The sequence below is a fragment of the Fusarium odoratissimum genome (genome assembly GCF_000260195.1).
Source record: "Fusarium odoratissimum NRRL 54006 unplaced genomic scaffold supercont1.17, whole genome shotgun sequence".
Classification (NCBI taxonomy): domain Eukaryota; kingdom Fungi; phylum Ascomycota; class Sordariomycetes; order Hypocreales; family Nectriaceae; genus Fusarium; species Fusarium odoratissimum.
Genome location: NW_022158703.1, coordinates 339278 through 353394, shown reverse-complemented (window position 1 = coordinate 353394; position 14117 = coordinate 339278). Strand labels below are relative to the sequence as shown.

At 50.2% G+C, this 14117-nt stretch overlaps 6 protein-coding genes and 1 pseudogene across 8 annotated transcripts; 2 read left to right on the top strand and 5 right to left on the bottom strand.

The window, feature by feature from the left end:
- Window positions 1-21: 21 nt before the first annotated feature.
- Window positions 22-1822, bottom strand: FOIG_10069 (uncharacterized protein). Its single transcript, XM_031210359.1, has 4 exons — window positions 1466-1822; window positions 1222-1419; window positions 937-1168; window positions 22-887 (listed from the first exon to the last, which is right to left on the bottom strand). The coding sequence occupies exons 1-4, from the start codon at window positions 1812-1814 to the stop codon at window positions 98-100; spliced, it is 1569 nt and encodes a 522-aa protein (XP_031059837.1). The 5' UTR covers window positions 1815-1822; the 3' UTR covers window positions 22-97.
- Window positions 1823-2037: 215 nt separating this feature from the next.
- FOIG_10068 (uncharacterized protein) lies at window positions 2038-3401 on the top strand. The gene is made up of 5 exons (XM_031210358.1): window positions 2038-2480; window positions 2535-2875; window positions 2912-2916; window positions 2983-3183; window positions 3231-3401. Exons 1-5 carry the CDS (start codon window positions 2222-2224, stop codon window positions 3358-3360), a joined length of 936 nt encoding a protein of 311 aa, XP_031059836.1. The 5' UTR covers window positions 2038-2221; the 3' UTR covers window positions 3361-3401.
- On the bottom strand, window positions 2707-6092 carry FOIG_10067 (uncharacterized protein). Of its 2 annotated transcripts, XM_031210356.1 has the most exons (5): window positions 5933-6092; window positions 5529-5885; window positions 5220-5474; window positions 3728-5170; window positions 2707-3673 (listed from the first exon to the last, which is right to left on the bottom strand). In XM_031210356.1, the coding sequence occupies exons 1-5, from the start codon at window positions 6075-6077 to the stop codon at window positions 3420-3422; spliced, it is 2454 nt and encodes an 817-aa protein (XP_031059834.1). In that variant the 5' UTR covers window positions 6078-6092; the 3' UTR covers window positions 2707-3419. The 2 variants fall into 2 exon arrangements, with proteins under 2 accessions (XP_031059834.1, XP_031059835.1); XM_031210357.1 differs by having other exon boundaries at window positions 2728-3673; window positions 5529-6092.
- A 372-nt stretch (window positions 6093-6464) lies between these two features.
- On the bottom strand, window positions 6465-8292 carry FOIG_10066 (amidase). The gene is made up of 2 exons (XM_031210355.1): window positions 8208-8292; window positions 6465-8145 (listed from the first exon to the last, which is right to left on the bottom strand). The coding sequence occupies exons 1-2, from the start codon at window positions 8234-8236 to the stop codon at window positions 6525-6527; spliced, it is 1650 nt and encodes a 549-aa protein (XP_031059833.1). The 5' UTR covers window positions 8237-8292; the 3' UTR covers window positions 6465-6524.
- Window positions 8293-8519: 227 nt separating this feature from the next.
- On the top strand, window positions 8520-9807 carry FOIG_10065 (uncharacterized protein). The gene is made up of 2 exons (XM_031210354.1): window positions 8520-8674; window positions 8729-9807. Exons 1-2 carry the CDS (start codon window positions 8621-8623, stop codon window positions 9767-9769), a joined length of 1095 nt encoding a protein of 364 aa, XP_031059832.1. The 5' UTR covers window positions 8520-8620; the 3' UTR covers window positions 9770-9807.
- Window positions 9808-10567: 760 nt separating this feature from the next.
- Window positions 10568-11185, bottom strand: FOIG_10064 (uncharacterized protein; the record flags this gene model as incomplete). Its single annotated transcript, XM_031210353.1, has 3 exons — window positions 10568-10765; window positions 10859-10885; window positions 10937-11185. The coding sequence occupies 3 exons, from the start codon at window positions 11183-11185 to the stop codon at window positions 10568-10570; spliced, it is 474 nt and encodes a 157-aa protein (XP_031059831.1).
- A 2657-nt stretch (window positions 11186-13842) lies between these two features.
- FOIG_10063 lies at window positions 13843-13939 on the bottom strand (annotated as a pseudogene). Its single transcript has one exon. The product of its transcript is annotated as a tRNA-OTHER (tRNA).
- Between the last annotated feature and the right edge of the window lie 178 nt (window positions 13940-14117).

The window sequence follows — 14117 nt, the reverse complement described above, 5'->3', positions numbered from 1 at the left end:
TCCAGCAATATTGAAATACTTCTGCCATGGAAATGGGGGGGCAATGGGCTAATAAGCTTGAATTTAAAACTGTATACTAGGCTTGAGTCATAAGAATCTACCTATCATTGTTCTCACAACTGAAGGCTCCTCCAATAAGTCCCTGTGAATAAGCATCGATGATGTTTTGAATAACACCATAAGTTCCACCAATAGTCAAGAACACAGAAAGCGCAATCATCAACCAGTTCAGATAGTAAACAATAACCTGCCACATCTTTCCCTTTCGATAGTGCTGGTGATCGTACACCCAAAGATATCCAGGCAGACCGAGTGCGAGAGGTGAAAAGGTTAGACTTCCTGCGAGAGCCAGGAGGTAGTTGAAGATGGGGATTCCAGAAGCGAGGAGGAACGAAACAGCCGACATGGCAGTAGTGCATCCCAGCCAAACTGCCCAGTGGACCACGGTGTTCTTCTGGAAGTGCTCTGAGTGTCGAAGGAGTCGAACGAAGAGGTACTTAGCTGCGACGTGGACATACAGACAGGCACTGACAAGGAGACCAGTGAGGCCAATGCCATAAGCGACCTTCTTGATGGTTGGGCCTGCACTTCCTAGAGATGGCGAAGCAACCCATTGACCGCAATACTTGTAGACGACAAGCGAGAAAGTGAGGTATGAAGCAGTGACGATACCCATGCAGAGGTAGACGGCCTTGTTGTAGTCTCGAGGTCGGCGCATCTCAGAGATGACTGGCAGAAAGGCGGAAGTTCCAGCACCACTGCAGAAGATTGTAGAGACTGACGTGATGGCCGCAACAAAAGTGGGATGGCCGATAACATGGTAGCCGAAGTCGTAGTCTCCGGTTTGAGGAGCAGCAGCTGGTCGATCGAGGGTTGTAACGCCGACGCTAAGAAATGTCAGAGGGAAAAAAAGAATAAGGGATGTGAGAGACTTACACGACGATGAAAACAGCGACGTAAACTGTCAAAAAACCAGCCCAGGTGAGCCAAGCAATGTTCTCAAACTTGCGGACACTAGCAAGAATAAGAACAGCAATGGTCGCCACTAACATGAACCAATTGGTACAGATAGCATGGTTGCTAAGAACGTTAAGCGCAACAGAGGTACCGAAGATTCCTGACGCGCCCACAATCGCATATGTGACGAGGAACAAAACTCCAACGACCTCTGAAACGGTGACTATTAGTCTTTGTGCATATAATACAGTCAGGCTTTCTTACCCTTTAGCCAAGTGCCGCCAACTACATTCGCCATATCGGCGATACTGTGGCAGCCAGCGTGTCTGTTTCGGAAGTTTCCTTGGACAATGGCACAGTAGGTGTTGAGACCTTGCCACCCAAGGACATTAATGGCGCCAGGGAGAGCACCAAGGACGAACATGGCACTCGGGATTGTAAGGACGCCAGTTGCGAAAATGACTTGAAGAGTTAGCTTGAGATTCAAAGACATGTTAGAACCACTTACCCTTCAGAAAGATGACAGAGGCCTGAATCCACCCGACAGTGCGGAAGTCAACCTTTCCAGGAATTTTCTGAAAGACCTCTCCATCATCAACTCCTTCCTGTCTTCCAAGCTCAATGCTTCCATTGCTGAGCATACCACCAGACTGCTTCTCGCCTTTCTCTCCTTCAGAAGAACTCATATTGGTCGAAGTAATTTTCATAAGAGATTGATGAAGAAACAAGATTGATGATGCAGGACTCAAAAACGGTGGGATCGACCTGTCTATTATCACTTGTCGATCAACACCGGCAGTCCTCGCCAAGCTCAACTTTATCAAGAACCCAGCAATGTCTCCTTGTGGATGCTTCATCAAAGTCCAATGATAAGGTCTGGGGTAAAAACAGCCCCCGTAAAACTCTGGGGAAGATCCTGACTCGTAGAGTGATAAGAGAGTTGGAGCATAGCGTTGGAGTTGGAGACTAGCGTGAGATTAGTTCTGGGGTGAATGATACCCCATGATAGAGTAGTGGCTGATAAGCGTCATTACCCCTCTATTAGTTATCGGTATTGGCGAATCTTTGGGTTGGAGACGCGGGGAGACTGCCGCATGCGTGATTCTTGAGGGTCCAGATTCTAGAATCTTGACGTATTTCTAGCCACAGCTATCTGAACCCTTGACTTCCTAGAGGTTTTTCACATCACTATTACACTGCATATCGTGTTCAAGTCCTGAACCGATCCCCACTCCTTTCCATTGTCACCAAAACAAACGCCACCATGCCTAAGCGTATTCTATGCTCGTACGGTGTTGATGTTGACGCCGTCGCTGGATGGCTCGGCTCCTATGGAGGTGAAGACTCACCCAGCGATATCTCCCGTGGCTTGTTCGCAGGAACACATGGAACTCGCCGAATGTTGAAGCTGTTCGACAAGTACAACATCAAGGCGACATGGTTCATCCCCGGGCACAGTCTCGAGACTTTCCCCGAAGAATGCGCAATGGTCCGTGATGCTGGGCATGAAATAGGGCTCCATGGTTCGTGATATGACTATCTAGCATTAACCCCTGCAACTAACGACGATCCGATAGGTTACTCTCATGAGAATCCTTCCGACATGACACTAGAGCAACAACGTGATGTCTTGGAAAAGACTCACAAGATGCTTACAGAGTTCTGCGGCAAGCCTCCTCGCGGAAGCGTCGCCCCTTGGTGGGAGACTAGTAAGGAGGGCGTCGATCTGATGCTGAGCTATGGCATCGAGTATGATCACTCAATGTCTCATGACGATTGCCATATGTACTGGCTACGCACTAATGATAGCTGGACCAAGATCGACTATAAGCAAAAGGCTGAGACTTGGATGAAGCCATTGGTAAAGGGGCAGGATACAGGACTTGTTGAGATCCCAGCAAACTGGTATTTAGATGAGGTGAGTCTTTCCAGTAATTAATACGAGATTTGACAGCTAACGTTTATCACAGTATGTTCATGTAGTATTTTAGAATGCGACTGTGACTGACCCTGATACTTTGATAGCCTTCCTCCCATGATGTTCATCAAAGACGCCCCCAACAGCCACGGCTGGGTCAACTCTCGAGATGTTGAAGATCTGTGGCGAGACCACTTTGACTATTTCTACCGCGAATACGCCGATGATCCCGATGAGATCTGCGTGTTTCCTCTTACAGTTCATCCGGATGTTTCCGGTCGGCCGCATGCTCTGCTGATGCACGAGAGGTAAACGACAAAGTCTTCCAGGTGAAGTTCAAGCTGACAGTAGACAGGTTGATTGAGTACATCAACAAGCATGAAGGTGTTGAGTGGGTGACGATGGAGCAGATGTGTGATGAGTTCAAGAAGAAGAATAAGCCCCCAAAGGGAGCTGTTATGCCCAAGGCTCAGGAACAGAAGTAGGGTATTATTGGTAGTCATGAATAAAGCGTTTCTAGAGCCTATGTTGTCAGGTGAAGACATCAGCCGATGTTCTTGTGAACAAGTATTTCCCGATACTTTTCCAACCCAACACCTATGATGTTGATGAAAGGCCATTGGGTGTTACTCTTGAAGAAATGTGCCCATATCTTCAAAACTGCCAGGCATAGGTTGCTTGGATCTCGGAAGTCCAGAAGAGTTGGGTTATCCGTGTCAGCGCCTTGATCAAAGTCGACGACCGTGTATGCCTCCTCGACGATGCATCTGACCCAGTGCAAGATCCTGTCTTCGCTATCTGAGATATCTGTTAGGACCAAGTATTCGGGCTTTCAATCAAAAGCAGACTTACCACTCAGCGGGTGTTCGGCAAGTGTTTCCCCAAGTTTTGACAGCCATTTGCTCAATAGTACAGCGCAGTCCAGACCAGAGAGCGAGTGCCTCACACTCCAGAAGAAGGCTTGACTTCTTGCAACACGGTCAACGCCCAAGCGGACCGGGATTCCAATCATGTGAGCCGAGTAGAGGAGTGCGGCAATCACGCCGTCACTCCTCTCGATATCGGGGCTGCCTGCGATGGCATTGGCGATACATTGCGGATCCCGTGTCTCGAGTTGTCTGTATGGACCCAAGTGCAGATATATGCGCACATATGCTAATGACAGAAGAGAGCTGGAAGTAAAAGGGATCGGTCCGTTCTCGTTGTTCGGGTCGAGGGTTGACTCTGGGGCTTGTTGCCAGCACGAAGTCCACGAGCGCAAACCTCGTTCGAGTTTCTCAACCTCTTCGCTCGGAAGGACAGCCGAGCTGCTGGTCACCGGAAGGCTCAGATCTCGTACGATGTGTATTCTCTGAAGTAGGCCATGGAGCAGGACATAATTGCCTAGTGGCGTAGGAATTGGCAATAGTGGCGCTGTGTCATTCTTGTTCTTAAGCAGCAATGACAACGCTTCTCGGAAGAACAACTGTGGCTCTTGGATCTCTTTTGTTGCAGTACGCCACAAGGCTGAAGTTGGCGCTTTCCACTCCTTTGTAGAGCATGGTAGTCGGAGACCAATCTCGTTACTACGGAGTGTTGGATAGACGTTGTAAGCGATACTGTGGGTATGAAGGAAGGAAAAGCCGATGAGCTTTGAGCGCCTGTTCGACTCTTGCTTGATCCACGTCTTCCATTCGTGCCAGAGTGAGTTGCCGTCGCTTGGTTGATCTGATGGTGTTGGCAATGCGGGCTCATCGACGTCCTCAAGGCCAGAGTTTCGAAGGACCTGAGTGAGAATGCCCTGCAATGCGAAGGACTCCTGGACCATTGATGCTTTGGGTTCCCATGTTGCGAAGCCCATGAGCGTGATCAAAGCTCTGATAGTTTCGACCGCTGCATCGTTTCCAGCATCCCTCCGACGACCATTATGTGGCACGGCATGCGGTATAGGAACTGAGGACACACCAAATGAGTCTGCGTCCCTTCTCAGTCTCTCCATCAGTAGAGCCTTTCCAGCGAAGAACAATCTCTCTGAGGCTCTCGACTCGAAACAGTACTGCGCTCCGATGGCGGCGATGCCGAAGATCAACTCAGGTGAGTGATCGTTGATCTGCCATGTTGGTATGTGAATGAACGGCATATGGGTATGAAAGCCGCCAAAGAAAGAGGTCACATAACGCGTGAGAGCGTGCCTCGATGGGACACAAAAGGCTGGGTCCAGGAGATGCGAGTGGTCAAGGATAGATGCTTTGAGTTTCGATCTTTGCTCTTCGGTGACTTTGAACGGTCGTGTTTCAGGGTCAATAGCCCTTGGATCTGTCCGTGTGAATGATCACGTCTATCAAGGTCTGAAGCCAAGACTTACTGTCGGTGTCAGAGACATAATTGGATATCCGATTACCCGTAGGTGCAGAAGGAAGCCATGAGCTGAAAGGGGTCCCAGCTCGGGTTGGAGCTCCTTGCCGGGGAGAGGTCTCTTCATTATCGTCTTGCGTAAGCCCGGGATCGATGGGTTCCTCATGCCTGTCAGGGTCGCCGAAGAAAGGGCTCCACTCAGCCGAGAGTCCAACGCCGTCGAGGAAACTGGTGAACTCGCGAAAGTGGGTGTCAAAGTCGACGCCTTTTCTAAGTCAGCTGTGTTGATCGAGAAATAGATGGGACTGACAGTACTGACCGCTGTCAAGCATCTGTGGTGACAGAAAGTTGGGAACGAATTGACCATCGTCTGCACTCGGTTGATGTTGCACTTGTTCATTCACTGTCTGAGGAACAGCAACAGGAAGCTGCATCGGCTGCTGTGTTCTTGCACAGAACCATGGGTCAACACTTAGGCCGGAGAGTGACACAGCTGCAGCCAAGTCTGGATCACCGATGCTATCATTCCCTTGTTGTACGACAGTCACATTACCTTGGGCAGGTTCAGGCGATGGGACGTCGCCCTCATGCTCGGCTAGCCGTTGATGACGCGTGAGCAGGTCGCGTCTTGCAAATGACGCCCCGCAATGGCACAAAAACGGCTTCTCTTTGGTATCTACATCAAATCAGCTACCCTATCTTCAATCAGATCACAAGACTCACGTGTTCTGACGTGTCTCTCGAGATGCTCCGTTCGTTTGAAGGTGCGCCCGCAATGTGGACACATGCGTAGATTGACTCCAGCCCCATTGTAACCCACTCTTTGTCGCTTGTTTGGAGTGTCGTATGTCCCGATGTTGTCACCCATTCTGCAGCAATGACTCCAAGAGTTGGAGTGGAATCGTGACGGAGGGGGCGAATGGGGTAGTGCATCGTTTATCATGGAGTCGTGGGTGGGGCAGGCTTGGAGTAGCGTCTGATAGCGTTATCTTTGGGGTGTCATCGCGGGCAGATAATCAACTAACAGAATAGGGCAGAGATAACACGGTATCGCGTTAATCACATATCATCCTGGAGAACGGCCAACTTGATCGGGGATGGGTATGTAGAGGTTTCGACGATATTGCAAAAGTTGGAGAAAATTACGAAGAGATATTAGCAGCTTTAGACTAAGACGAGATGAGATTCTGAAGGTCTAGGCGAAATCCCGTAACTTGTCACGTAAAGCATTCAACAAGCACGCGCGGCAAATGATCAAAGGTAATCTGCATAGCAATATAGTGATGTTCCTTCTACAGGCGCCAAACACCGACCTCTACAGATGTGAAGATTCTCTGACGCGTCGGACCTCGTTCAGCACATCCTCCGTCTCTTCAACTGTAGACTTTCCCCCCTGCTCCCAGTCAAAACTACTCTCTAGCGCTTTCGCAACGCTCAGAACCTTTTTCTCTTGCCAGAGGCCACCAACGATCTGTAATCCAACCGGCAACAAAACACTCTCATCATCAACAGCCTTTGACCAACCAACAGGGAGCGACAGAGCAGGATTACCCGTGACGTTGAAGATGGCAGTGTTGTTCGTCATCCCGATGCTCGGCTCGAATGACTTGAGCACAGACTCTCGTGAGCCGTGACGCGGTGCGACGAAGGGTGTTGTTGGCATGATGATGACGTCGTATTCTTTGAACTTTGCTTCGTATGCATCGCGTATTTGCCGACCGATGTTGACTGTCTTTGCATAGAGACCGGGGAAATTGCGTGAAAGATAGATGCCGTTGATGACAGTGTTCTTGGTGGAAGGAAAGAGCTTCTCAAATTCAGAAGATGTCCATGGAAGACGGGCTTGCTCGAACTCTGTCAGGTAAAGACCTCGGCGGCCATTAGCTTGGCCCAGGATGCCTGCCGAGCCGGATATGCGTTGCTGGATGGTCCATATTGAAGGGCCTTCTTTATGAAGGGGAATCGAAACCTCTTCGACAGTAGCGCCGAGAGATTTGAGTCGGTTTATCGTGTCGAAAAAGGTTTGCTTTACACCTGGTTGTACCAGATCATTGTCGTAGCCTTCTTTCAGAACGCCGATTCGGAGGCTCTTGACGGATGCACCGGCCAATGAGCCCAAGAAGTCAAAAGATCCTGCTGATGGTGCACCAAGTGATCGGTCGTCGATGCCGTCGTATCCTGCAATGACGTCCAAGCAAGCAGCAACTTCGTCAACTGTCCGGGCGAGGGGTCCGGCATGATCATCAATCTGATCGCCACTCGTGATACCCGTATATGGGACAAGTCCATGCGTTGGCTTGAACCCGACGCAACCGCATAGCGAGGCTGGTACACGGATACTGCCTCCTTGATCTGTACCAATTGCTATATCGGCCAGACCGCCCGTGACAAGAGCTGCGCCTCCAGAGGTACTACCACCAGCGGAATATCCCTCTTTGCGCGGGTTATCGATCGTTCCTTGGGCGCTTGTGAAAGATGATGTCGAGTTGCAGAAGTTTTCACATGTCGCTGTTCCCGTAATCACAGCCCCTGCTTCAAGGACTCTCGTGACAACAGTGGCATCAGTTGACGGTGTCCAAGCGGGAAACGCATCGCTTCCAAAGAACTGCGGCACACCAGCTACAGCGATACAGTCTTTCAGACAAACAGACTTCCCCGCCAATGCAGAGCGCGAAGACTTGTCGCCTTCGATGATGAAACGATGCGCCCAGGCATGACCATAGCTTTGCTCGTGTTCTTCGGGAAGATGGATGTTTTGACGGGGGAATCTTTCGATATCCGGGACGGGCTGATAGTCGGGGAGATTGGAGACACGTTCTGCGCAGTCATGAACAGCTGCGAGGAGGAGTTGGTATTCTGATGATTCCTCGGGGCGGATGGTGAGATTGATGGGGTCGAGTAGGGCCTCGACGTCGCCTGCTTGAACAGGGTTACCACTGCAAACAATTATTAGTTTTTGTTCATACCCTGTAATGATTCGGCTCAAGAGTCAACATACGGTAGAATCTCTTTGAAGAAAACAGACATGGTTGCGGCGTCGATCGAGGCGGAATGGCGTGAGGTGTCGAAACGTACTAGCCAAGACAATCCCAACCTAGAGGTAAACTTATCAGTTTATCAACATAGATAAAGTAACCCCGCCATTTCTCAGGATATTGTTCTTAATCTCAACCCGTTTCGTGGTCCACTCAAGCTGTTGGAGTACCTTGACCATGGCTGGAGACTTACCCCAAGATCCCTGTTGGGGTACTTCAACACCATGCCATGACGGATAACGTAGTGTGGCGACAGAGCCCAGGCCGGGAGATAACACGGCAATCGGTTCTGCGGATTTGTAACAGTAGAGAGGCCTGTTATTGATTTTCGAGATTGACACCGGGGAACTTTGTGAAACGTAGAGAAGCAGTCGCGATGGCGTCCAGCACTGCATTACCGTCTCAAATGAGAGCGGCGTATATCGCGGAGGTGAGCATGACTACAAAGAATTAGTCGGAACGAATGGGCGCTAACAATTCCCAGTATAACAAACCGTATGCCTTGGGGGAGCGTCCACTGCCCTCCATCCGAGACACAGACATTCTCGTGCGGGTTCACGCGGCTGGATTTTGCCACTCAGACCTGCAAGCATTGCAAGGCGAGTTCGAGAGACCAGCGCCAATCGGCCTCATACCATCTCATGAGATAGCTGGAGTTGTTGCCAAATTGAGTAGCAACTACCAAGGCGATCTCAAAGTCGGCGATCGTGTTGGCGTCCTCAACTTCAAGCATGCTTGCAGCTCATGTGTAGGATGTCGCTTGACGCAAAGGAGAGGCGAAGAGCTTGATCCCAGATTCTGTGATAACCGAGAAACAGCTGGCTTCTTGCACGATGGAGGGTTTGCGGAGTATGCGTCTGCTGACCCGGAGACAACCGTGAAACTGCCGGACTCGATCTCGTTTGAGCAAGCGGCCCCGCTCACTTGTGCGGGAGCAACAGTATGGGGAAGTCTTGAGGGCGCCACAGCGGGAGTGAGCAGAGGGGACACAATAGCGATCGTGGGTATTGGTGGACTCGGGCACTTGGGTGTGCAGTTCGCAAAAGCGCTCGGGTTCAAGGTCGTTGCGGTGGATAGCAGAGAAGCTGGTCGACAGTTAGCATCAGACGTGGAGAACTCAGCACTGAAGCCTGACCTTGTTGTGGACTCTTCCGACACTGCAGCGGCATCAAAAGCCATCTATGACTTCACAGACGGCGAGGGCGTCGCAGCAGCGGTTGTCTGCACCCCATCGTTAGAAGCGAATCGCTGGGCGCTCAGTATTCTGAGGATCAAAGGCACGCTGGGAATACTGGGTCTTCCTCAGAATCCATGGCAGTTCGACGCGGCGCCGATTGTGTTTCGAGAGTTGACAATAAAGGGGAGTTACGTGGCGGGGAGAGCGGCGACGGAGAGGATGATGAAGGTCGTGGAGGAGGCGGGCGTGAGGTCGCATTTGACAGTGTTGCCGTTTGAGAAGATTCCTGATATTATTGAGATTTATGAGGATGCGGCGTTCAAGGGACGGATTGTTGTGCAAATATAAGTGAGGAAAGGGATGTATTGGCTTTAACTACCGTTGTCACCATGCGTCAGTGAGATGAAACAGCCTTTTGGGCGAAATTAGATTGTGCCTACAGTGATTCGGTGGAATGTCTGCTGGAAATGGAGTTTAAGCGGAAGATGAATCTTGACGGTAAGGAGATGAGAGTGATTCATGCGACGCCCCAGGCTCCCAAATCCTAGCAACCATCCGACAGCCAAACTCACAAGAGGCCTCAATCTCCATGACTCACAGGGATACTACGCGTTTTTCTTTCTCTACGTATCTGCCAGAAACATCGTATCACTTGTAGAAACATCACGCTTACTTGTTTCTCTGGATCGCATCATAAAAGGCTCCATGCATGGGAACGGACTCGTCATGTACTCATCATTGTGAGCTAGATGTGTTATTTGCAGTTGAGACCTGTGGCTTAGAGCTTATAATCACCACGCTCGTCATGTACTCGGTGGCCTGGCCTTTCATCTTGGTAATCTCGCTGTAAATAGCCTGAGAATACACATGGATTGATCCGACGCCGAGTTCCCATCACCCAACCTGCCCCAGCTTTGAAAACACCCTTTAGCCCGCAGGCACCGTTAGATGCTTCGCTCGATTCGGCCCAACATCGATTCCACGCTCGATGCGGGCCCCCATTCCTAACCACGCCCTTTTCAACCTGATCCCGACACTGGGCTATTGTGTGGGTAGTTGGTATGCTGCCTGAAGTGTGTTTTTGAGAGTGTTGTTTTGAGTTGATAGACCTGACAGCTGATTCCTGCGTCCAGTGCCCTACCTCGATCAAGCCGGTCTGTCTTTCAAGAGGGCTGGAGACTTGATCATGGAGCTACCAAGGCTGAGACCGCCCGCACTTCGGCGAGGGTCGAAGCGACCAAAGCCGTTGGGGTTGCCGAACCCAACATCCCTCTGTGCAACAAGGCTGTTTGAAGCCACAGGAGGGAGCCCAAACTGCTGGCCCGTAGAGAAATCAAATGGGCTCTGTGGATGACTGGCCATCGGCTAGACCTGAAACCTGAGAAACGGGGGGTAAAAATGATTATCTTCATGGCGATGGTATTCATGATCTCGCACCGGAGGTTGGTGAAGAGGATGTCGTTGCTACAAGAAAAGGTCAGGATGTTGCTAATTATTGAAGAGTGGCAAACTCACTTGTTTGACTTGGCTTTTTCGAGAGCAGCTGGATGGCAGGATCTCTCGATTTTCGGAGCCAGAGTGATTCTCCTGCTTGAGACACTCGAGGAGCTCGGGAATGGCCACTCGGTTGTAGGCCGCCTGGAAGCCGCGCCGGTTGAGAAGACCCTGATGGCAGGTGTTGCCCCAGGTCCGCTCGACAACTGGAATTCCCACATGTATCCATTTGTCGCGAGATTCGCGTGGGCATTTGCAAGGGAAGGGCATAGCAGGGATAGTTGATTGAGGCTTGTCATGGTGCAGGGTCACAATAGCCAGGGCTCAGTGCTGGGACATCTGATGATGGATCGCAAGGTAACAGGCGTGAAGTGCAAAGGGCATCGAGAGGAAATGAAAGGGGAGGGGAGGCTTGCGGAGAGTGAGGCCTTGGCAGCCGGCTTGTACTTGGGTTGCAGTTAGCTTGAAGCTTCTCCATTCTCGGGGTCGGTCGACATACTGGAGATTGCCTGACTCCTCACTGTGAGCGAGATGTGGTGCTTGCTCTTCAGGTCAGCGGCCGAGAGCCCACATGCACTGAGGCAGTGACGACGCGGGATCGAGAGGGTTGATAATGATACTGAGTGCACAGCGAACAACTGGCTTGGTGGAGTGAAGATATGGTGATAAATGAGGACGATGGCTCCCGTTCAGAGATTAAGAGATACGAAGGAGGTTTGTGCGGGGAAGAACGAGGTGTAGCGAGTGGTTAGGGCTTTGCGTTGGAGGATAAACAAGCTGGAAAGCTGCGAGTGGCAGAGGGAGGGCAGGAGGTTACCAGGTCGCACCATGCACCGTTTGGATGAGGGCTCAGAAGCTGGCCGGTCAGCCTTGGCTTCCAGACATCTTATCTGAGAATTATCTGATCAAGGAAATGGACATCAACCGAGTTACAGCGTCTATTGGTCTGATGGAGCGGTAAAGCCCTGGCAACCAAATCAGCCACGAGATGAGGCAAGCTTCAGCGATTGGCCACGAGCCCATAACGAAGCACACTCTACGACACAGCCCTAGATCGCGCACGGGACACCAGTCAAGTGTACTGAATTACAAGCCACTTTACACACACGTAGGGGGAGACTACCGACATGTGTTCACACAGATGCTGGCAATCTATCAAACTGCAAACAGGGAAGCGGCTCTCCTTGTTCCGCCCGCCGCAACATGTTCACAGATCGAAACGACCGCGATCACTGAACGTAGCCCTCCCTGCTCAGATAGAATCGAAATACAGGCACGGATAAGGCCATTGAAGCTATTCTTCGAACAATTACTTGAAGTGCATTTTGAACAAGACAAAGCTAGCCCGCACAACTTGGAGACGCGCCTTGATTCTTCGTCCACCCTGATACAGCGAGCGAAATGTGTTCTTTCCTTGTCCTCGAACTTCCCAGTTGAAAACTCCCCGACCAAGATCAAGTTGGTCGTCAAGTCAAGTCATAGGAGACTGCCAACCCCCACATTGTGTGCGGCTTCCGAGAGTAGAGAGAACTCCACGCTGCAGCAAGAGAGTGGCGGACTGTAGTCCAGGCTGTCGCATGAAGCGCACTGCCAATCACCCAAGACATTGAGCACCTCCGAGTCCATAATGGGACATGCCCAAACGTCAAAACTCGCACTATGATCTGCAATAGCCCCACTCACGACGGCTTTCGACCACACTCAATGTCGCTGCATATACCCCCTACCGACGACCGATCTGCATAGGTTTGACAATACGCATCTCAGGCATTTCTCTTCACGACTCAAAGGGATTTAGTAACCTTCCAAAGTGTCAGTGAGCCCAAACAAGGGGATCGAAGTGAGACCCGGAGTTTGCATCCGGCCCCTCCCTCAACATGGGTCTCGGCGAACTGTGTAATGCTCTGTAGACTACACCGGATCATGTGTGTACTGGGCCATAGCAGTTCAAACATAACTTGACTTTATGTCACCATGAATAGTATTCATTTGCCTATTACTCAGAGTCGCAAGACAGCCCATTTTATTCCCAACTTTCCACTCTTACCGCGATGTTCACACCTATCAATCGTGCTTGATTGAACCGTAGCATGAGCTCTTGGCCATTCGTCAACATGTTTCCAAGATGCTTGGTCATACTCTGCATCTCTATCCTGCCTCTGATTGGACCGCTCGCGATAACACACACCGACCAGACTCGAACAATATATGCTCAACTGCACTGCCACGAGCAAATACTTCCGGGGCCAGACGGAGCAAAAGAACTTCTGACATTGATCAGGGTGCAAGGACTCACTGGTCTAAGTTAACCCTAAAATACACTAAGATTGTCAAAGTTTACTAAACTTACCTAAGTCTTATTATCACTTAGGATAGAGGTCTTGGGTTTTTTGCCTCCCCTGGGGACAGGTTTTCGATACACTCTCACAAATGGATGAAAGCGAGGTGAATTTTATGCTTAAACAAGGACATCCCAAAGGACTACTCACCACATACTCACAGCGCCAGGGGATAGGCATTCGCATAGCTAGTATAACCGCAGGATATATCCCAACTTAGACTTGTGGCCTCGCTGCATTGAGCAACGAATTACTAGAGAGTTGATTTCAAAATATCTAAACACCTCTGGAGATGCGCCCTACCATTGCGCATGAGTGGCAGCTTTTTTATTCTCAGAGATGAGTTACAGCACTTTGACTTAACTGCTTGAATACCGATCCGCATACCAAGCCGAAGGATCATAAACACCAGCAAAGGAATAAATACTCTAATAATCTACATAAATAAGCCTCTTCCAGAAACTAGATTATCTGTGACCAAAGACATAAAGCGCCATGTCACTACTCCATAGTAGATGTCGTCTTATGGTACTACAAATCAATCTTCGTCAACCAGGGGGCTCTCAGTGACAAAGACAAAAAAAGGAATTCCTCCTGCAGGAATTGAACTCTGCCCCTCGCCGATATCTCAAACAGCCCCCGGAGGCGCTGCAGCTCGGCGTATGCACCACTACACCAAGGAGGATGTGAATGATAGAAAAAGTGTTTGGTAACTGCCCTTGTATACCAGCCTCAGGGAAGGCATGTCCTAAATAAGAGGGTGGCTTTTCATAGGGTAGGATTGAATAAAGTTTAAGCACATTCCGGTTATAATACATAGTGCTTATATTTATATATATTACTCCATGGGGTTAAAAGCCGTT